At 37.4% G+C, this 25,000-nt stretch overlaps 1 protein-coding gene across 1 annotated transcript in view; it reads right to left on the bottom strand.

Moving 5' to 3' along the window:
• LOC126858296 (dynein axonemal heavy chain 7-like) overlaps positions 1-25,000 on the bottom strand; it is a 337,651-nt gene that overhangs the window by 209,543 nt on the left and 103,108 nt on the right. The window contains exons 7-8 of the mRNA XM_050608501.1: positions 16,817-17,070; positions 6,878-7,174 (exon numbers count right to left, since the gene is read on the bottom strand). Coding sequence (XP_050464458.1) covers positions 6,878-7,174; positions 16,817-17,070 — 551 coding nt within the window. The remainder of the gene's footprint in view (positions 1-6,877; positions 7,175-16,816; positions 17,071-25,000) is intronic.

Below are 25,000 nucleotides of genomic sequence, written 5' to 3'. Positions count from 1 at the left end.
TAAGCTTGAATCATTGGAAAATATACGTATTAGGTTACACTTCACCGATGACTTTGACCTTGACATATGTTGTTAAGAACATGATCCTGAGTAACTTTTTCTTATAAATTAATCGGCGGTCTCTTATAGTTTTTGAGATATTTAATGTTAAAGTTTTACAGTTTTAATGTATTTTCGGTAATTATTTACTTTTAGAGGAGCATCTTGATGGTCAGAACGACCTTGACATTGATATATGTTGTCAAGGTCATGTTACGTCCGGTAGACTTCACGAATGTTCCTTTTTTTTTATATATACTAATATATAAATTATTGCGTCCAAGAGACTGCATGATTGTTTTCTTTCATCGAAAATTCGTTAATGACATAAGATTTGTTAGTGACATAAATTACGTTCTAAGAAATGGTCTACGTCCGACAGAAAGAATAAACAGGCGAAGTCTGAAAAGCGAGACTGTGTAATCTCGTTGTCGAAAGTCAAATATAAAAACAGATCCATAAATTTAAACATTATAACTCACTCTAAAGGCTCGGAATTTTTAAACAAAAAAATACAGATAGTCAAGCACTAGAAATTTTAAACCATGACAAACAGACAGCGAGATACTCGAGCTCGAGTTCGGATATCAGACCTAAGAATTTTAAACTGAAAAAATAATAAACAGAGCACAAAAATAATGATCCATTGATGATCCGGAGTTGAGACTCGCGACACTCGACGCCGCGAGCTCGATCGCCAGACCACCCGCTCATGTTATATGTTTATCATAAATTCCAAGTAAAATGTCAACTTAGGTGATTAATGCGAACTGAGCATGACTCAATCCGTAAAACGAAAGCCTCACCCTCGCCCGATAGCAACTACTCTCCATTGGTCAAACTCAACCAATACCTATGATCTAAGAATCTAGAGCAACGCCCTAGGAAAAATCGGAGGGCGTGATTAGAAACAACTATTCGTTAAAATAGATTAACAAACCAATGGAGAGGAGGAGCAAAAGGGTTTAATAAACGTCGGACAAGACCACGGGACGCTCTCTCTAACGTTCCAAAAGTTCAGTCTTTCGGGCAGTCTCCTTATACTCGGTCGAGAATATAGCGCCAAGAGTGCCGTGTCCTCGCGAAAAGACTTTGTGACGTACCTTAAGCACTCAAGACTTTATCGTGAACCGATTCCTGCCCTCAGTGAAATTCGCGTTAAGATCTTATAGTGCGTTTAGTGTTACCAAGACTGTCCGAACCAATCAACCTTATTGTGAACACTGAGGCAGTCAACCTCCACCCGACGAGCTCGAGAGCCAAAATCTACAGGGTCGATCACGTTATTTTATCATCGCACTCAACAAGTAGTAAGTGCTTAAATTCTTCAACTAATTAATCCAAATAATTCTTGGTTAACCACCCGACTAAACTTTATTCAAAATCCTGTTATATTTACCATTAACAATTTAGAATTATTTATTAAAAGTAAATTATTGTTATTACATTTCCTTCCCATACTTCCGAAATTCTTTATCAATCACCAAGGGTCGTCCGCGTTTTGCGGAGCTACCCGTGATTCTCTTACTTTCTCACTCTCTTTATAAGTCACCTAGGGTCGTCCGCCTTTTGCGGAGCTACCCGTGATTCTCTTACTCTCTCACTCATTCTCTTTATCCATCACTAAGGGTCGTCCGCGTTTTGCGGAGCTACCCGTGATTCTCTTTACTTTCTCACTCTCTTTATAAGTCACCTAGGGTCGTCCGCATTTTGCGGAGCTACCCGTGATTCTCTTACTCTCTTACTCATTCTCTTTATCCATCACTAAGGGTCGTCCGCGTTTTGCGGAGCTACCCGTGATTCTCTTACTTTCTCACTCTCTTTATAAGTCACCTAGGGTCGTCCGCATTTTGCGGAGCTACCCGTGATTCTCTTACTCTCTCACTCATTCTCTTTATCCATCACTAAGGGTCGTCCGCGTTTTGCGGAGCTACCCGTGATTCTCTTACTTTCTCACTCTCTTTATAAGTCACCTAGGGTCGTCCGCATTTTGCGGAGCTACCCGTGATTCTCTTTACTCTCACTCATTCTCTTTATCCATCACTAAGGGTCGTCCGCGTTTTGCGGAGCTACCCGTGATTCTCTTACTTTCTCACTCTCTTTATAAGTCACCTAGGGTCGTCCGCATTTTGCGGAGCTACCCGTGATTCTCTTACTCTCTCACTCATTCTCTTTATCCATCACTAAGGGTCGTCCGCGTTTTGCGGAGCTACCCGTGATTCTCTTACTTTCTCACTCTCTTTATAAATCACCTAGGGTCGTCCGCATTTTGCGGAGCTACCCGTGATTCTCTTACTCTCTCACTCATTCTCTTTATCCATCACTAAGGGTCGTCCGCGTTTTGCGGAGCTACCCGTGATTCTCTTACTCTCACTCTCTTTATCAGTCACCAAGGGTTGTCCGCGTTTTGCGGAGCTACCCGTGATTCTCTCACTCTTTCTCTCTTACTCTCTCACTCTCTTTATCAGTCACCAAGGGTCGTCCGCGTTTTGCGGAGCTACCCGTGATTCTCTCACTCTTTCTCTCTCTGACTCTCTCACTCTCTTTATCCATCACCAAGGGTCGTCCGCATTTTGCGGAGCTACCCGTGATTCTCCCTCTCACTCTCTTTTATCAGTTACTCAGGGTTGTCCGCGTTTTGCGGGCTACCCGTGATTCTCTCACTCTTTCTCTCTTACTCTCACTCTCTTTATCAGTCACCAAGGGTCGTCCGCGTTTTGCGGAGCTACCCGTGATTCTCTCACTTCTCTCTCTGACTCTCTCACTCTCTTTATCCATCACCAAGGGTCGTCCGCATTTTGCGGAGCTACCCGTGATTCTCTCCCTCTCTCACTCTCTTTTATACAGTTACTCAGGGTCGTCCGCGTTTTGCGGAGCTACCCGTGACTCTCTTATTATCTCTCTCTTATTATTTAGTTACCAAGGGTCGTCCGCGTTTTGCGGAGCTACCCGTGACTCTTTTATAATATCTCTCTCTCATTATTCAGTTACTCTGGGTTGTCCGCGTTTTGCGGAGCTACCCGTGACTCTCTCCTCTCTCACTCTCTCTTTCTATTAACTACCAAGTTTGTTGCAAACCTCCAAGAATTATTGCGGATTTATTTTTTTGTTATATATATATATATATATATATATATATATATATCCCCAAACCGTTTTTTTTTATTTTTATTTATTATTATATCCTCCTTCAGTGGAAGGAGCAAATAGGAAACGATCCTCCCGTGCGTCGGTAAAGCGTGCGCGTAACCGTCGAAATAGACGGCTTAGGAAGAGGTTGGCTCGGGCTCAGGCGGAGGAAACTAGTACCTTAGGCAATGTTAACATTGATATCGACATAGACGTAGTCACTACCGACACTCCTCGCTCCCCAACCCCCGTTACTTCTCCTCCACCCCTCTCTACCCATTCAAGATCGGAGTCGCCCACCCCCTCGATCATTATTTTAGGTGACTCCCCCTATTCTTCCCCTCATCATTCCCCTCACCAACAAGACCCCCTCGAACTACGGGATACTGACAGCGAACCAGAGATAGTATCTACAGAGACCGAAGACTCGTCTCGGTCCGAACGGGAGCCGTCATCTCACTGGCCAGACTTTTCTGAGGATTACCTCTACTTCCGGACATTGGCCCAGTTCCCCCCGATATACGACCCTCTTCCGGACGGAGCCATTTGCATCGGGCCCGGTCCGGTGGACCGCGAGGAATTCCTGACTGCACTGACCAAGGCCCCACCAGACACCGTAATCCCGTGGTTCGTCCCGGGGTCTCACTATCCTGTCGCTGTTCCCATAGAAGTCCTCTGGAGACAATTCCCCTGTATCCTAGAGGAGATCTCGTAACACACACACACACACATATACACACAAAGCACATAAATATTAAATAATAGTTAATAAGCGATATATATATATATACTAAATGTTTAACAAGATAAACTTAATAATTTGTTCTCATTCTTTGCTCACTTATTTGCTCTAATTTTTCTTTTATTATGCAATAAATGCAAAATTTGATATGTAAACAATAATACTCTTTTTCTTTGCTTAATCCCTTTTCCTCTCTCATATCCCGAGATCGCACAAGGTCCCGTCCCGGGTAATAAGGATTTAGTTCCTTTACCGAAAAGGGGACCATCGAACGAACGGCCTACTGACCGAGTAAAAGCGACCCTTCCGGTCGTTGACCTGTCACAGGCCCAGGTCAATTCGTTCGACTCCGAGACACTCGTTGTCTAGCGTTTGTCTAGCGGAGTTAAGTGAGTTACGCCCTCCCGCTGACTCTGACTCTTAAGGGTCTGGACGTAACAGTCATGATCCTGAGTAACATAAAAAAAATTTTAGCCCTCGGTCACTCATTAAAAAGTTAAGGATGTTTTGTACCTATTTTTGAAATATTAGGAATTTAATCAAAATTGTTCAAAATGTTTTTACATATATTCACAAATTTACAAAAAAATCCTGAGTCGATTCACTGAAGCGATTAAAAGTTATGAGGAATTTTAATTTGCAGCGAATTAAGCCGTAATCTTATGGAAAATGTGTGAGCACGTTGATTCAAATGGCCAAAACAAATGGAAATAATATTCAGAATTTGTTTAAAATTTGCAAAAGTGTAGTTTATATATTGAGGAAATATTTGATTAAATAATGATTAATAAGTATTGACTGTTTAACAAGATATTAAATATAATCCGATGAAATTGTTCATCTGATATGACAAAATTCATTGTAAAAATATGGCAACATTGTACTTAGCTGAGAAGAATGTGAGAGACAGAAATAGTGTGAAGTAGTTAGAACGAATATAGCAAATTTTGAGTTATATAAAATATGCAATTGCTATCCATTTGAAATTGACAGCCTTTCATGCAGTTTTAACCTACGCATGCTGTAGGCTTCATGTAGTGTGCCTACATCTGGCTTATGAAAAATTATGTTGTCATATTTCACATTTCTCAAAGACATGACAAATTAAATTTATCTATTAAATAATTAAAAATTTTGTATAATTTGTTATTATTAACTGTTTTTATTTTTATTCTGATATTCCGAACCACTCAGTGCAAGTAAATTTTTTTTACTTTATTTTTACAAATAAAATTTCGTGTTGTTGTTATAGCCCAAATAGTTGTAACTGAATTATTATTAATATTAAATAGTTTAAAGAATTTAATATGAGTTAGCGAGATACCGCGAAAGGTGTATAACGTTACCAGCGCGAAAGGCTGTCGAAGCGAGCCACGCGCCGAGGCTAAGCGATTGCGAGAAGGATCGAACCATCGGAATTGCAAGGAATTTTGATCGAACGATCTTAGCTTGCAATTTAGTCTAATGATTCGAAACGAGCGACACAACCATATATGGTCATGTCGCTAAGGGATCCTCTCCAAAAAAATCAATTAAATAGAAGGCAAAAGACACCACCGCGAATACGCGGCGGGCAGTCATTATTAACGATTGATATCGGACAGTTACCACGATCAACCTAACTTGAGGAATCGCTAGTCTAGCCGCGACGAATTGTTATTCGAACGAAGTCACAGCTGATCTCGCGCCGTAACCTTATACTGTGATATGCACAGCTGTAAAGGAGAATGACAGGCAAAAGGAAGCGACTCAATATTGAGGAGTAAAAATAAAGTTTATTCAAAAGAACATATCGTTCCCCAATTAGACGGCTCCCAACCCGCTTCTGGGCTTCCAAGCCTTAGTGGTGAATTCCGGAAAATCCAGTACCTCCCCGCGAGGCACAACATTGTAAAGTTGAATTTGACATTGTCACTGCTAAAAGTTAATCATTTTGATTCACAAAATTCAGAAATTCTTAGTAATAAGGCAACAGAAATTCAAAAATACATGTCTACACTTGTAGCTCTGATTAAATTGTAGTATTCCAAGCAATTTCTTATGCAGAAACTACATAAGAAATACATATAATCGTCAATATCGAATTTCAGTTATTTTTTGCTACGATTGTATCTATCATACATCCTTAACAAAAAAAGTTTGAAATATACCGAAGTACATGTATGGACAGAAAACACGCGCGCGCATACACACACACGGGGAGGGGGGGGGGCTGCAAAGGGGGCCTTCGGCCCCTTTTCCGCACTTACTCCGCCGGTGGGCAAGGACCTTGCTTTACAATGTAGCATGTAGTTTGTAAGTTGTAAAGCGAAGTCCACCCTACCTACCAGCGGGGTGGGAGAGAGGTTAAAGGCCCTTTTGCCCCCCCCCCCCCCATGTGTGTGTACGTGCCTGCGCGCGTTTCTTGTCCATGCATGTATTTTGTTATATTTCAAACTTTTTTGTTGATAACTTAGTGGACAATGATCAACGGCTAAAACTTTTTGAATGTTGTTCAGAGTCATGACCTTGACAACATATGCCAATATCAAGGTCGTTTTGATCAAGGTGCTCCTCTAAAAGTAATTACCTCTAAATAATTACCGAAAATTAAAACTGTAAGACTTTAACTATGTCAAATTAACTATGTCGAAAATAGAGACCGCCTATTAATTTATAAAGAAAAGTTACTCAAGCTCATGTCCTTGACAACATTTCAAGGTCAAAGTCATCGATGCGGTAACCTAATATGCATATTTATTAAATCATTTAATTTGATATTATTTGTTACGATTTATCTCTTTTAGTTTAAAAGATAAAAGGGAGTAGTCTCTTTTGGTGGGATACCCTGTATATGATAATTTTCTACATTTAATAATTACATTAAAAAAAAAGAAAAGGCGGAAAGAAAAGGAGAAAGAGAAGAAAAGTAAACAGAAGAGAAAACAATGGCAGAGAGGAAAGGAATAGAAAAAAATAGATTCTAACCTCATTTTCCAGATGAATCTTTTGTTTCATTATCTCTTGGAGATTTTTGCGTAGAATGTCTAGCTTCTCATTTAATTCAGCTAGCGTCTGTCGTCTCTCGCGTAAAAATGAAAGAGTGTTCTTGTAATCATATTCGGCGGCAGCAAGTTTGATTTTTTTCGGTGCAACTATTTTTGCCACTTCATCATACAACACCATCGCGCGTATCCATTTGCATAGACCCTCGGCAGCTTGAGAAGCACGCGCCACGACTTTTGGCTCAAAATTTTTGTCCGTCATATATGTTTTTTTGATTTCCTAATCCATTATAATAAAGCGTTGTCAAATTCTCGATTCTTTTATGCTTACTGGCTTATTTTGGTGCTTTTTAATTTTTTCTAATTCAACATAATTTTTATAAGTTTTATAATCTTGTTAAATTATATTTTTAATAAAATATTTATTTTATAACTAATAATATTTATATTTTATATATATATATATATATATATATATATATTATACATATATTATACATACATATATATATATATATATATATATATATATATATATATATATATATATATATATATATATATATGTATATATATATAAGCTATCATGTGCAGTAAAAAAACTTTGAAAAAAATTTTTTTTCATAAAAAAATCAATATCACTTTGAATTTTCTAAATAGCACTATGCAATTTTTTTAAAGATAGTAGGGGACTTCAAAATTGTAGGGGACTTCAAGACGAATTCAGCGCACTATAATAAGAGGCACTTTTATTAATATTTAATATAAAATTTGAGAAATTATTTTAAATAGCAATACTTATAAACTCTGACTAAAAATGTAACTTTTTTATGTTTACATTTTTTAACATTTAACATTTAACATTTAATAAAAACAAATAACATTTAAAACATAAAACAATTTATTTTTACATTTTTAATGAAAATAGTGAAAAATTCACAATTATAAAAAAATTATGCATACCTCTCTGTTCATTAACACAGATAACTTTGTAACGGTCGGATTTTCCCGAGCGCTGTTTCTTGATAGCTCGGCCGGGATCAGGGCTCGGAAGGGTATATATAGCAAGTATCGTAGCCGGGTATAAAATAAATAATGTGTTTATTTACGTATGAGAGTATGTACAACGTGTGAGTGGGCGTGTAGAAATGTATAAATGTATAAGTATGCAATGGGTGTCGGATGCGTGTATGCGGTATAGCATATGACTGTGCGTATAGATGACGTATGGTTGTGCGTGTATACAATGTGTGTCGGATGTGTATATAATATATAGCGTATGAATGTGCGTGTAGATGACGTATGGTTGTGAGTGTATACAATGTGTGTCGGATGTGTATCTAATATATAACGTATGGATGCGTGTATCTTATGGATGACCGGGAGTGACGCGCGAGTGCGTGTCCGTAGGTCAGGCGGAAATGCGGATGCACGGCGGTGGTGCGATTTCGGTGCGTGATGCGCTCGAGTGCATGCGGGCACTCGTGAACGGCGCGATCGTACGCGGTAAATCGAACGGTCGCGTACGATTATCGATACCCGGCGTCGATGGGTGGTAGCACCTGTCGACCGGGTAATGGTGCGCGGTAATGCCTACGCAAGGGGCGGGAGCCTCGCGTCTTGGCGAATCGCGTATTGCCAAATTCGGTGCGTAGGGCGGTCTCACGGCCCTACACGCGCGGATTCCGTCGCCGTATTAATGGCGAGTCTCTGGCGGATTTATGCCGGCGCGCGAAATACTTCGCGATATTTGTTCCGGATTTGCAAGGATGGATTGCAGCGGATCAGGAGCGTTTCGGCAGACGGGAATATCCGTCGGTGGCGGGTAATTTCCCACCGCTTGAGTTGTTGCCGGACGTTCGGTAGTTGGTTAGGAGCGCTTACTTTTGGCGAGATGCTGGGAAAGCCCAGCAGAGGCGGAGTACTCCCAACCTCTATCTTGCTAGTAAGCGTCTAGGTCTCTGGAGTGCTCTGAGCGTCTTGCCGACTTCAGAGCGCGGAGAAGATTCTATCTTTTTAGCCGGTGGAGCGCCTTTTTATACCCGGCGTCGGCGGTATCGCGTCGGCGCGATAATTGTTTATCCAACAATTCGGTTGAACCCGACCGCGGCTCGGGAAGTTTCGGAAACGGTTGGAGCGGTTTCCCGAGCGCGCGAGTCGAGCTCCGGTACGGTGTGCCGACCCGGTTATAAAAGTAAACAAATATTATTACATATTTATTTTCGCTCACCGCTTTAAAATATAATAGGGCGCGTAGCGCCTTCGCTCAAATGGTCCCTTGACTGATGGGCGTGGGACGGCGGTCGGTTCGCGGCGTCCGGCGGGCGGACGGCCGCGTAACGATGGTCGTATCGTTACAACTTTTAAAAGAATTATTTAGAATAAGGCCTTCTCCAAATTTTGATAAATATGATCGGATCGGTCGGAAAAAATCTTTGTTGTGATTCAAACAGTGATAATCAGTTGGAGGAGCTCCTCCCCCAACATCCCCACTCCCCCTAAAAAAACTAAAGAATCCTGAAAAACCTAAAAAGTGGTAATTATATATTATAAAAGAGACAGCTTTCATGCGAATCGAAATTTCCATGCATAGCGAGGTTCAATGCCTAAAATCTTATGTATCTAGTTTTTTGATAGGGAAGCCCGATAGTGGGGACGGAACATATTGCCTCCACACATATATCTTTTTTAATGCGAAGTGAGGTTTCTCATGGGTTTACAACTTTCCACTTTATGCATATTTACCAAAAAATTATATAAGATAATACTTATCAATACAAAGGTTTGAGTCGAATCTCGCTTTGCGTAGAAAATTGTAAACTCATGTGGAACCTCACGCATTAAAAAGTATATGCGTGGAGGCAATGTGTTCCGTCCTCCCTGCGAGAGGACTTCACTATCAAGAAACTAGAGGTAAACATAAGTTTACGTTGAACCTCGCTTTACATGGAAAATTATAAACCCTTTGTAACCTAACCCAAATCAAATTTTAATTTTAAATCAGAAATCAGAGGAATTTTGTCTGTATAAATATAAACAAATACTTTTTCGACGTCTGATCTACGCAAATAGAATGTAAACAAATCTTATTTTTCCTTATTTTATAATAGAAAAAGCATTAAAATTGTGAAACTTTAATTTGTTTTCTGGGAGGTTAGGGATAATGGGAGAGAGACTCTCCCTACTGTTGAATCTACAACAAAGATTTTTTCAGAGAAACCCAATTATATTTGTCAAAATTCGGAAAAAGCATTATTCTATACAATTACCTCTTATAGTTTAGGAAATAAAAGAGGATAGCTATTTTTTGTAGGACACCCTGTATGCAGGGTGTCCAGAGTCGGTCGCACCACTCATCGTGCAGGTAGAGCAGATAAAACTGAGAAGAAAAGTCCTGTATCATTTTTTTGTATAGCGCTTAATAAAGAAGTTATTATTGAGCACTCGGAAAAAAAAGCGCATATATATGCATATATAAATATATATAATTCATATATAAATTAGGTAATTAGGATTTCCGTTTCCGGTATCACGAAGTGTGCCTCGTGGTGACTTGACGAAACTGAAAAAAGAGTCCTATATCATTTTTTTCTATAACATTTCATAAAGAAATCAGTGATACGCCGCTGTAACAGCTGAACGTTTCACGCACACTACCAGGCGCGCGGTTACCAATATGCGCCCGGATAAAGATTGGCAATGATTTCGGCCAGACTTTATTCAATAATAACTCTTTTATTAAACGTTATACAAAAAAAAGTTCAGAACTTTTTTTTTCTTTTAGTTTGACCGCGTTCTACCTTCATACTTCGGGTGTGTCAAAAGTTGCCGGACATCCTGTATAATGTTATATTCATTGTATAAAATTGTATGCAATTATACATAGCGTATGTAATTGCATATAATTTTATACAATTGTATTCGAATTCTAATTTATTCGTTTACCGTTATGCGGCGCGCTCCTTACTATCTATACCCGTATTCAAATTCTTGTTACAAGTGTATATGAAGCCTGTAAAATACAGCTAATAACATATGTTATCATTTCTATCAGTTCAATTTCTTATACGATTCCATAGAGGGAATTCAGATATTGATACTGATTTTTGGAAAATCGGAGAGATAAATGTCCGATTTTTATTTGGATAATTTCTGTCCGAATAAGTAAAATTATTTAGTTATTATCTACAACATAAAATAGAAATACCATATAAATAAAATCTTTAATTTTATAAAATAAATTATTCAAATTTTTCTATATTTATTACATTAATATTATATATTTATATGTTGTAAATATTGTATATTTATATATGTATATTTATAATATTATACTAGGTATATATTATAGAGATTATGTGTGATATCCATCACCATCATACCCAGATAGCAAAAGTAGTCTTTTTGACATCATTTTGATCAAATTTGACGTCAAAATTACGTCAAAATAACTATTTTTGCTACCTGGGTACATAATTACATATAATCATATATAATTTACATATAATCATATATAGTTGTATGTAGGCATATTTCATATATATTTATATATATTGCCTTATATATACATATTTATATGAATTTTTTTTTCTCGGGTAAATAGTATTTTTAGCTGAACACATGTCAGTGAATCGCGCGCCTGGTAGTGATCGTGCGCCATTGTTAACAATTGAGCGCTCTCGCACACGATCTGGCGCGCGACTCATCGACGTGCGCTCAGCTAAAGATCGACGATAATAAGCCAGATTTCAATAACTCTTTTATTAATGCGATTGATTGACTCAGGGCCCCCTGTATAATAGATATATTATATATAGGGTGTCCGATAATTTTTGTCATACCCGAAGTGTGAAGGTAGATTGAGATCACACTGCAAAGAAAAATTCTGAATCATTTTTTTCCTATAACGTTTAATAAAGGAGTTGTTATTGAGTAAAATCTGGCCAGTCAACGTCGACCTTTAATCAGATGCACATCAGTGAACCCCGCGCCTGGTAATAGTGCGCCGTGGAGATAATACATTATTTATCCTTGTTAACATTCGGTGTACAACAAGAATAAATAATGCATCATGCGCATTATGCATGAAGCAGAAAATATCTATCATAGTAATATTGAATATAAAATTGGTTTATATAAAATTCATCATTTGATAATTAAATAAATAAAAATAATAATTTATATGTATTTAATTTATAAAATTTGCAATTTAGTTTTTATAAAAATTACGATTTTTTTTGCTTTAAATACTGTTCAAAATTGAACGATTCAAAAGATTAAATTTAACTTATTATTTTCCACTGCAAACGTCGCCGATAAATTCAAGATATAATCCTCGAAATCAAAACACGAGCGAAAGCAAACAGCTTCGCGGTCATCCGCTTTGTGCGTGATCGCGTGACTCTTCAATGAAAAAGTGTGACAAACACTTGGATTCTAGAACATTCGACGTCGAAAAACTCCCTTTATTGGAATTGGCAGATCGCGAGTCTGCGCGGTCGTAAGTCAGTCGATCCTTGACGACGAACCTAATCGATCGTCTCAAGTATCATTTTCGCGCTGCTGTTCGCAATCTCGCTCGTGTTCTTTCATAAGCGTTCTTTCGAGTTTCTTACAATCTCGAAAAGTTAATTCGCTCGTATCGTATATGTCCATTGTCATTCTTGTTGTGCATCGCTGACATTCTCGTGTGCGAACGAGTGTAAAGCTTTATTGATGAGAGACGCCACAATTCTTACGCATTATCATTCGCTTTATAATTGTGACTTGTGATTGTAATTAGTGGAGTCCGAGAGCCGACACTCGTTATCTGCATCACGAATGTCCTCTGCCTCGCATCAAAATCCATCCGCGGCTGCGTGCAAAATTTCTGCTCTCGCGAGGATTTCTAACAAAAGATTCTTCAAGATTTCCAAATCGCGGAGAAAAGCAGACAAGGAAAGGACATTGTCAAGATAACCAATCGGATTCGCGGAGTTTGTGCCGTCGCTAGCTTCTATTATTAACAAATAAAATAATCTACACGAATTCGTGAGAGATATTCTGTGTGGCAACATGTCTGAGAACTTCGTACATCAGCAGCAGCTGCAGCGTTGGATCGCTATATCCAGAATTTTAAAAAAATCGGCAGGAGTAATCTAACTCCGGTAAAGATGCGCTCGAGGATTTCATCGTTCAAGGAAATCTGGATTCAATTCTCCAATGGACATATCGAGATATCGCAGAGGATCCCACCCCAGTTATCTTTTACCTACTTCAAGGAGGATTATTTTGACTTGACCTCCGCAGCCTATCACAATGCTCTGGATCACATGGCGGAAATCCTGGAGAAGTTGAAGCCCGTCGTAAGTCCAAATTCATCTTTGTCTTCAATGAGGCTGCCCGCGGACGCGTCAGCGTTTTCATTATCGCAATTTCTGCCTATTAAATTACCTCCGTTCAACTGTAATTATGACGAATGGGAAATTTCGCGATAGATTTACTACGCTAATTATCAAAAATCCTGATAGTGACTTTTCGCGAATGCATTTTTTATCATCTGTCTAAAGAATCGCGCGCTGGCATGTATCGCGAACATCTCGATAACCGTCGCTAATTTTGAAATAATGTGGAACGCTTTGATCTCGCGGTACGAGAACAACCGGCGGTCAATAAACACTTATCTTTTGACATTGCTTAACTTATCTCACATTACGTGTGAGTCTTCCGAATTACAAACTCTATGCGACAAAGTCAATATTGCGTTAGCGTCATTGAAAAAATTAGATCCAATGTTGGAAGAATTGTGGGATGACATTATCGTTTACCTCATTGTACAAAAATTAAACTCGACGACGCGTAAAGCGTGCAATGTTTAAATAAGAGAGACAGACGTTTCGCAGTCACGAAAATTTAATTCGATTTCTTCAATTTTGCGCTCGCGCATTAGAAGCATCCGCTCCCGCATCAGCCTCTAAAAACAATGCAAAACCAGTCGTGAGTTAACGCCGCCATCGCTAGCGCATCTAAGTGCTCATTATGTCCAGCTCGATATTTTATAAATGTATGTCCTACGTTCGTGAAAATGCGAATCAACGTCGTGAAGCAACAAAAACATTGTTTTAATTGTTTGAGTTTGAAGCATTCAGCAGAAGCAAGAAAGCAAAAGCAAATATTCATGTTGGGTTTGCCACAAGAAACATCATTCCGATTACATGTTGAGTCGGATTCCAACTAAAGTGCAAAAAATGCACAGCCTAATTGCTCGGTGCCTCAAACTTGCGAACCAATTTAGGAAGTCAATTCGTTGATCGCTTCAACGAGAAAGCGATCACTCGTCTTATTAGCGACAGTCTGGGTCATGGTGAGCAGCCTGTCCGGTCGTACCGCTGTTATTCGAGCCCTCCTCGATCAGGGCTCTGAAATGACATTTATTTCTGAAAGTTTAGCGCAAATCTTACGCGCCAAATGCATTTGCATGTCAATCTCCGTTTCCGCCGTTGGCGGAAATCACGCGGGACCTTTCAACACACGAAGTATATTTTCATATCGCCTCGCGACTCTCACATCGTCGCTTTCGATCACCGCGCTTATAAATTTGTTAACTTTTTACACTCCGAGACAAAAGAGATTTTTTGTCCTTCTGTTATCTCTCTGATTTGTCGCAAGCAGACGCGGATTCGACGAGTCCGATCCTATAAATCTCATTTTCGGAGCAGATCTCTATAACGACATAATTCTCGACGGTGTTCGCAAAGGAATCATCGGACAATCCATCGCTCAGAATTCTACCCTCGGATGGATAATTTCGGGACCAATTATGTCAACAACGACTAATAATTCTTCGCCGACAATTCTTTCCGGAAACTGAGCTCTCACTCGCGTTTCGACTCATCATATTGTTGGTTCTCCCTCGCTTGAAGAAGAACTTCGTCGCTATTGGGAGATCGAGGAACTTCCACGACAAATTCATCTCACACCGCACGAGAAGCAGTGTAAAGAGCATTTTCGCTCAATTCATTCTCACGACTCTGACGGACGGTATGTCGTGCGGCGACCGTTCAAGAAGGATCCTCTGATTGACATAAAAAAATATATATATATATATATATATATATATATATTTTTACGTTCCTGCGTCGCGTTAGAGGCAATCGATCTGAAGCGAGATCATAAAGGAGAATCATCTCCAAGAGGTTGTCATGGCTGCCGTTGTTTATCAACATTCCATGATCTCGCTTCAGATCGATTGCCTCTAACGCGACGCAGGAACGTAAATATATATATATATATATATATATATATATATATATATATATACATGTTGCATCCCTGGGTTATACCGTCTCCGAGAGATCATCTCTAAGCGCGTTGCCGAGGATATTGTTGATAAACAGTGGCAGATATCTTGTGTTTCAAGCCGCCATCTTAATCTCGCAACAGATTTGATTCCACGTGAACGTGTTCGCTATTTATTACAAACGAGTTTATCTTATTCCGCGTTCTGTATTCTGTGTTCTCTGTTATATTAAAGTTCCTTTAATTATTTAATAATAAGTGTTATTATTTACGACGCAGAGCGCCGATTGTTTCGTGTGCGATTCGATTTATCTCGAAGTCGTCGTGAGGACGCAATAATATACAAGGTGTCCCAAAATTACCGTACTTCCTTTTAATGATTCCTTGGAACATTTCAAGACAAAAATTCTAATACCAAAATGTCGAGGCTATAATAGTTTTTAAACGGGAAACAATTATATTTTACGAATGAGAGGACTGAGATTTTGCACGCTCAGGCACGGCGAAATAACAAGTGAAAAAAGTGCTTTATAAACGGAGTGCCTTTTTTATGATATGATAAATATATAAATTTACAATAACATTGTCATTATTTTTTCCCGCTTTTCTACGCATTGCATTATTACATTCTCTTTACTAAAAATAATGAATGCGATAACTAAAGGCGTCTCAAAAATGATTCAAATAAAATTTTTGCGACATGTTTTAATTTCAGCTGTCAAAATGATCGATCAATATTACCATGAAGGAATCTGCTATGATATGCGACACAAATAAATTGTAGAATTAGATTTGACATTTATTTATTTTGCGTTTTGAAATATTTTGGAATCTTTGTAATGAAATACAAAATTGTAACCAATATAAAAACGGTTACAATTATGTTCCAAGGAATTAAAAGGAAGTCCGGTAATTTTGGGACACCCTGTATATTGTTGCGTATGTTTATAATAATTTTTATAACATATCATAGTAGACACCTTCATTGTAATATTTATCGACTTTGATAGCTGAAGTTGGAACATGTCGCAAATTTTTGAATCATTTTTGAGATGCCTTTAATTCTCGCATCCATTATTCGTAAAAAGAATGCAATGCTTAGAGAAGCAAAAAAACATAATGACAATGTTATTGTAAATTTATAATCATAATATCATAAAAAGAGCATTCTATTTATAAAGCACTTTTTTCACTTATTATTTCGCCGTACCTGAGCGCGCGAAATATCAGCCCTATGATTCATAAAATATAATTGCTTCCCGTTTAAAAACTATTATAGCCTCGTCATTTTTGTATTAAGATTTTCGTCTTGAAATATTCTAAAGAATCTGCCATTAAGAGGAAGTCCGGTAGTTTTGGGACACCTTATATATATATATATATATATATATATATATATATATATATATATATACTATTATATATTAAATTGGAGGTGGAAGATTCTGATACTTTCCTTGTAAAGTCCGATTCTTGCAATTAAAGTATATGCGTATAGATATATGATCCATCTCACTATTGTTGCACGTGACTTGGCGAGAGACACTCTCGTGTCTCTTAATTTAATTTAAAGTATTTTTTAAGAATAAGGTTAAAAGAATAAAGTTAAAAAATAATTATTTTGTGCTTAATTCAATGTATATACCTGTATTATATGTTCTGGAATGTTATCTTTGTCGTATTGTCGCAGAGAATCCAAGAACTTAATGTCACCCAGTAACTTTTTGCTGGGCGTCCAATAATCAAAGATTTTGCCGCCAGTGATTGGATCTTCACTTTTAATCGGTGCTACATTCATCATCACGCATACAGCAGCCATTACTAGTTTGATGACTTCCGGAGGACTTTTCATGGTTTTTACCTCAGCAATGTCCGCAGGTCTCAACGTGTTGAGCGCGGCTATTATTTTTTAACAAATTATATATTAAATAGTTATTTTAAATGTATTTAATAATTGTTTGTGAAAACTAACAAACATACAAAAATCACAAAAATAAATAAAGTTAAATATATAAGTATAATGTATAATATAAGTAATATATAAATATATAATATAAGTAAAAAATATAAGTATAGAAATGAGTTTTATAAATAGTATTAAAAACAAAATATTTTTTTATAAATATTATAATATAAATATTTTATAAGATCAAAATTATATACGAGAGTCATTTCATAAGTGATGCACAATGTGATAACTGGATAAAATTCAAACAAAATTAGATCAGTTGTTATATAGAACTTTAGAAAGCTATGCTAGTTTAAAAAAATTTCCATAGCAGCGGTATTTAGATATAGAAATATACAACTTCCCTTCGAGTTGCGATTTCTGAATCATTAGCAGAAACTATGATGGCATGTTCTCCTATATCCTAATATTACATTATAGCTTAATATTTTTTATCTATCTTGTGCATTTTTTTTGCGATTTATAACGTATTTCGTCAGACTGATGTCAAACATGGCAATTTTCTAATTAGAAAGGTGATATTATTATAAATTCGAAGTAGCTGTCGTATATCGGCACTCGGAAGATTTACAATACATTGCATTTTAGTGCATTAAGCTAAATCTCCGTTCTCATGTATGTTGCTATTTATTAAACTATCCTGCTATTTATTAAACAGATTTTATTAGAATTTAACGTTATTGCAATCTTCGTCATCTGAAGGAGTGATGTCATTACAAAACCTTAGGTGCAAACCATACTTCGCAAAAAAGTTTCAAATTATATGCAAATATCCAAGTATATTATTTTTATTCTTTATACAATTATTTCTTTATGCAATTTAAACTTGACATTTATTCTTTCGCGACTTTGTCACGTATGTTTCGGACTTTGACACATGAAGATAATATCATTGAAAATTCGGAATAGTATTCATACATCGGCGTTTAAAAAATTTAGAAAAATTGGAAAAATATTGCTTTGGCAATAATTCCCTCTACATCGCACATTTAAAGAATTGCACGTAATATTAAAATGATTTAGTATTGTATCAACCGCTTGTACGAAAGGTTTTTAAAAAATGTATTCTATTGAAAGAAGCAATAGAAAATGTATGAATTATTACGTTCCATTTTAGGATGATAAAACTTTGCCATATAAGAAAAAGATGTAACAAATAAGTTTTGATTAATTTAAAAAGAAATTTCTTATTTGCACCTTCTCTTCAAATAATTATTCATTAAAATATTTTATAGCATTTCATTTGTCCACATGCAAGCTTCGTTGTGCGGTTTATGTTAGAAAATATGCTTAAAAGTATGCTAGAAGATACGTCTTAACCCAGACTTCGTATAAATATTTGGATAATAGAATAAGAATTAGATTATAGTTATATCTTGAGTGAAATTAGCCGTTCGCGATAATCGAGGCAATGAAATAACATGGACTACTGAAACGTGAAAATTGTTGATGCAGAAACGTGCAGATATTGAACGATTTTTACAATCGATTAAAATTCTTATGGATTTAAAATCTAAACTCAACATGGTTAAAATACATAAGTCAAAAATAATTAAATTGACATTATTCAATAATGCTTTGGCTGAACTTTCCTTGGCTGAACGATCTAACTAAATAAATTTTTAAGATATTTATATATAAAAAGTAGATTAAAATTTAAAAATATTTTGCTAAAATATTTCATTTTACAAGATGTAAACATCAGCTATATTAAAATATTATAAAAAAAATTATTGTCTGCGATATTTCATCATCCGCGACATTTTTATAATTATATGGTTTCATGTCGATTTGCAAAGCGAGATCCATCCTATCGCCCTGTGTTTCGGATGCAAAATGATGTTTATAATTATGTTTATATTAGTAAATACTAGTAATAAATTATAGTAAAAACAGTAAAATGTATTGTACGATCAAACGTCAGACAAAGTATTTAGTAGAGTATATAGGAGAGTTCTAATGCTGGCCGGGATCTGAGAGGGATGCAGATCGAGGGGAAACCGCGTGGAAATTTGAGGACGCGGGGGATTTGAGGGCGCAGGGGTGACGTCACGCTGACAGGAAATGCTTATCGCGGGTGCAGACATATTTATGATCGGTGCGTATGTACAAAGATGAGCACCGATGTCCGGCTGCTATAATTTATATTTATTGTAAACAAATAACGTCTTGCACGTGCGGTCTTAACACTGGGAATTATTTCTATGTCTTCTTTTTTCCTTTTCCCACATATTATAGATGTCTTGCGCTATCTCTCTCCCACATGCATGCAACGCTATCTTTCTTACGTTCACGCAAACGCATCTCTCATCCACACCGTATCTTCGCGTTTCTCTCTCCGCGAACTTCGTCCATCAATTGCGCCGCGGTTACATATTTATCTTATATGTAAGGAAGGGAAGTGAAAATCCATTGATCGCGCCGCGATCTCCCTCTTTCCAGCTGACCCATCGTCCATCGATTGCGCCGCGGACCCTCTTTCCCACGAACTCATCATCCATCGGACGCGCCGCGGTTACATATTTATCTTATATATAAGAAAGGAAAGTGAAAAAAATAGATAAGCATTTTTAATATAAATGTTTATTAATAAGTATGTGCGTATATATGTATATGCGTATATATGTATATTTTCATTTATTACAAGCATCGTAAAGTATATTATTTACAGCGCACGTTAATAATTCACAATCTATGAGTGATTCACTGTCAAATATATCATTTCCATGTATCGCTTTTGCTGCATCGTCGCATTATGGATATTATTGCACTGTAAAACTCTAACAAATTGTTAAATTTGTCATTTACAATGCGTATTTTCACACAACTAGTAGTACATATGATTCATACATTTTTCAAAATCAAATAAATGTATTAGAGTGGATGGATTCATATATAAAGAATTATTATACAAAGTCATTTTTGTAATATCCGAATCAGATATTTTAATAACTTTGATTGTCAAATCTCGAATCTGCAATGAAGGTTGAGACGTAGGTAGAAGTCGTTCAATGTCCGCATGTTTTTACATCAGCAATTTTCACATTTCAAAAGGCAATACTATTTAATTGCCCTGGTTATCGCAAAGAGCCAATTGCACGCAAGACATAGTCCTAACGCTTATTCCAATTTCCAAATATTTGTAAGATGTCGGAGTCAAGGTTACCACTCCCTGTCCATATTTGTACGGAATGAGATAAAGACCGTGATCTTCCATCGCACGATTGTGGCGTTGCAGCTTCTCCAGTTGACGCCGCGCAGCTTCGCTATCGTTCACCGCTTTTGCCACGCCGGCCGCTTCATCGATCAAGGATCCGAGCGCGCCCAACATCGATAGAATTGGCAATACTTGTCTCGTTTCGCTGTTGAAAGTATCCATTTCTTCACCGATTTTTTCTTTGTCTTTATGTTCGTCTTCGTCTTCATACCCATAACAATCTTTGTCTTGGTTTTCATCGCTATGGCTACGGCTTTCACCCAGAGTCGAATCTTTTCCAACGATGCGTCTTTGCGCTCTCTCGGCGAGTCCTGTCAGCCGCGTGTCTCTCAGTGTGATTGGTGATCTGAAAATACGCAATGTCGTACTCGTGGCACGCCACGTCCAATGGATTTATATTCTGATCGCCTCTCGCCAATCGTTTTTCCAAATGAATGCCCGAGCTGTAAAAGTGATAATCAGAGATATAATCCGATAGGAAGTGCGTTTATCGCGCGATTTAATAGGCCTCTATCTATTTTCGTTGACATTCGCTGCAATCTTTTATCAATGGGCGCTAGCTCATCGATGTACGTTCGCTGCAATTGGTTGATTGTAATGTACGATATTTTTGAACCTCTAAATCCGCCTTTATATATCGGAAGCTTGCCCCAGGTAATGGATGTGATCACCGCACATTCGCAGCAAAATGACTTTTGCAAATTGTAACTTTTGGCGCTCAAATTGCAAATATTGAAAGATTTCGATAGCAGGACGAACATTTTCGCTATTGAGCGATTCGCGGTTCCGCATACCTATAAATAGGCATTCGATCCAGCTGCCCTCTCAGTCGGCAGTGTGAAAATGAAATTCATGCGACAAACGTTGGCGTAATCAAAGTGACAAATTGCGACGACAAATTATGGTCGATGGGGGACAACGCGAAAATGCGCAAGCATGATACGATGCTATCGACTACTATGCATGATATCATTTGCAGTCCTTCGAATTGCAGTAAAATCAATGTATTGATAAGTTTAATAGAATGTCCACACAGTGTACGTTTCGAGAACGTGTACATGCACTTGAAATCATAACAGCCGAAATATCGATATCTGAAGAATTTATTGACATCGATCGACAAAATTGGTTATTTTACATTTTCTAACAACAGTGACATCATTCAGCCGAGCGAAGCGCGTCCAAACTCGATCTTCGTGTTCGATGACATGGTATGCGATAAGCAAGATGCAGTGAGAGAGTACTTTTTAATAGGTGGGCATTCGAGCGTCGACTGCTTTTATTTCTGTCAGACATACGCAAGAATATCTAACATCTGATACGCAACAATGCGAACCTGCTAATTCTGTTCAAACAAGATGGTACCAACCTGAAACATGTGTACAACGATCACGTGAATGTCGTACGATGAATTTTGCGCGTTGGGTCACGATTGTTGGCAACATAAGTGGATTTATAATGATAAACGAACAGCTCGCTCAACGATGGTCAGTACAGAAAAGGATTTAATGTGTTTGCGACTAACCGCAAAGCGGTTAATCGTTGCCGATACATTGTCGTGCCGGCATTAGTATAAATTAAACGGTGTTTCGACAAAACTAATCAATCGATCGGTGTCTTGCATCGATGATGCATATCAATAAATTTTGGTTTATTTGAACGGCAAAATGATCAAGTAATCATAGATTGGTGAGAAGTTACGTGCGGGAAAACGCTCTATGCTACAGATTACGACGCGAGATCGCGCAAGATTCATCGTGTAACGCAACCTGAAGCCGATATCGACACTGTCAATAAACTATACATGGATCAATGCGTTAACACGTTGAGGAAAGAGTCAGAAGAGAAAGAATCAGAAGAGCTTGCTGTTTTCGAGAAGGTCTAGCGAGCGAGAAGGACTAGCGAGCGAGAAATTATAAATTGTGGCAAAAACGAGCTTTGGCGTGCTAATATCGCTAGATTAGAAACGAGTAATAAACGCTAACAAAATGTTAACGAAACACCAACAAATGATGAAACATCAACGAAACGCCAATAAACATCAATAAAACGACAACAAATGACAACGAAACGCCAACAAAAGTCAATGAAACATCAATGAAACATTAACGAAATGCTAACGCCAACAAACATCAACGAACGACAACAAAACACCAAGAAACAACAATAAAATGCCAACGAAACGCCAGCGAAACGCAAACAAACAATGGACAGCAACAAACGGTCCAAGATCGGCTACAAACGGTTGACGGACGGCAACGAACGGCAACGAACGGTTCTGGAACGGTTCTCGGACAGTTGTCAAATGGCTCAGGAATGGTTCAGGAACAGCTACGAACGGCTAACAGATCGCTATCGACAAACGGAAGAAAGAACCGTTATTGAATGACGATAAATGGAAATAAACAACTATTGAATGGTTTAAAAAAAATGTTTGAAATATAAATCATAATAGATTATAAATCATAGTAGATCATAAATCAGAATAGAGATTATAAATCATAATGTAACTTTTTTAATTTATTATTATGCGCCAATCAGTCGCATAAAGACCGCTAAAAACATGACATCGTTAAAATCTGATAAAATTATCGAAAAGCTACGACTCGTCGAAGAACTGCATGCTCCGGCAAAAAGAAATTTTTCTCAAAAATGCGTCGTAATGCGGGATTACGATGATCTGCGGCAGGCTGACATCGCCGAGATGCGTCCGTACTCGTATTTCAACAAAGGTCATCACTACATACTTACCATCATTGATGTGCTGAGCAAGTATGGACCGTACCGCTCAAGAGTAACGAGGGAAGCGAGAAGATTGATGCTATCTCTGAGATAACAAGAGATGCCCGAGAAACATGCGATATGGGGAATGAATTTTACAATACCGACGTGCCTCATGAAGAAATATGACATCAATCATTATTCCACTAAATGTATATTCGGTACTAAAGGCATCAGTCATCGAACGATTCAATCGCACACTAAAAAACAATATGTGGAAGATGTTTACGCTCAACGGAACTTACAAGTAGATTGACGAGTTGCTGCAACTCGTGCCGGATTACAACGCGCATAAAAATCGAACGATCGGTATGCAACTTGTCGACGTTATCTTCGCGATCATTGAAAGACTTTTGGTTACGGCATATAGCGTAACCAAACAGCGCGATAAGATAGCAGGTTCGGCAAAGTTCAAAGTAGGTGACTCGGTACGCGTTACTAAATACAAGACGATTTTCGAAAAGGATTATACATCGAATTGGACCGAGATGTTTAAGATCGTTAAAGTTCAGCGTTCTGATCCCGTAACCTATTTACTCGAGGACTATCGCGGAAAATTCATCGTTGAAGCGTTCTATGGACGAGCACAAGTTTCGTCGCTCGAATTATCCGGACGTGAATCTCGTGGAAAAAGTATTGCGCAAGAGGGGTGACGAGGTTTATGTGAAATGGTTGGGATTCGATGAATCGCACAATTCTTGGATACACAAGGACAAAATTATTTAATTAATATAAATTGTATTTTATTTAAACATTGTATTTTATTTTATAAAATTATAAAATATATATAAAATATCTGAAATGTGTAAAAATATAAAAATATAATATATATAGCATATAGCATATAAGATAGCATATAAAATATAAAAGAGAAAAAAAAGATGTATATTTCTTTCGTTTTTCTATCGATAAGTTGATACACGCATTACATTATGCTACATTATATTACATTACATTACATAACGCAACATTATATTACATTTTATCCAGTAATGTTCCAATGGTAACGTGTCGGTTGTTTTAGATACGATATACTATTTGTCATCGTACGGATTTAGAGCAATTTTTGTTTCACGGATGGTGTATTTTTGACCTAATACACGACTGTTGACGCGTCATTTCAATCTCCTCGTTCAAACACCGCGTGTAATCGTCAATCGTTATCGTTCTCGCAACGTTACTCTTGAAACTTTTAACTTTTTCGTATCCTTTTTACCATCTACTAGCACCGCATACATTTTTGCCCGAAGTCTAACGAATTCAGTCATGATCGCGATTATTTTCATCTTTCATTAAACCCGGCATTTTTTTATTTACAAGCAGTATATCGTACACGTTGTTAACCGGATAATCGCGTATCGAATCTTTTGATATCGCGTTTCATATTCTCATATACATAGTTGCATTCGATGTGATAAATTAAATTATCTGTGTCAGTGCACATGATTTTACAATTGTCGCGATATAACGGTAACATGAGATGAAACTCTTACAAACACGTTTTAGAAATGTCGAAAATGCACATACCGACATAAATTGATTTATTAAATTTTACTTCCAGATTGCGCAATTTGACGGCAATCAGATTCTCAGAAAATATGTTTTTATTATGGAAATTCGGTTTTGCGATTATTGCCTCTGCACCTTCCCACTTTGTTAATAATTTTACATTAACATAATTGGGCACATTTTTCATCGTTTTGCCAAATACCGCGTTATTCATTAATTTATATAAATTTTTTTCGAAATCATCTCGCGAATGTTCAGAATTTTGTATTAAGTTCGATGTAATCGCGGAGCCGTAGAGATTGTGAGAATTGCAATACGCGATGAATCTTTGCGACACGAAGACCATGACGCGT

Source organism: Cataglyphis hispanica, chromosome 24 (assembly GCF_021464435.1).
Source record: "Cataglyphis hispanica isolate Lineage 1 chromosome 24, ULB_Chis1_1.0, whole genome shotgun sequence".
NCBI lineage: Eukaryota > Metazoa > Arthropoda > Insecta > Hymenoptera > Formicidae > Cataglyphis > Cataglyphis hispanica.
Note: the sequence above shows the minus strand (reverse complement) of the source record. Positions and strands in the feature narration are given on the sequence as shown.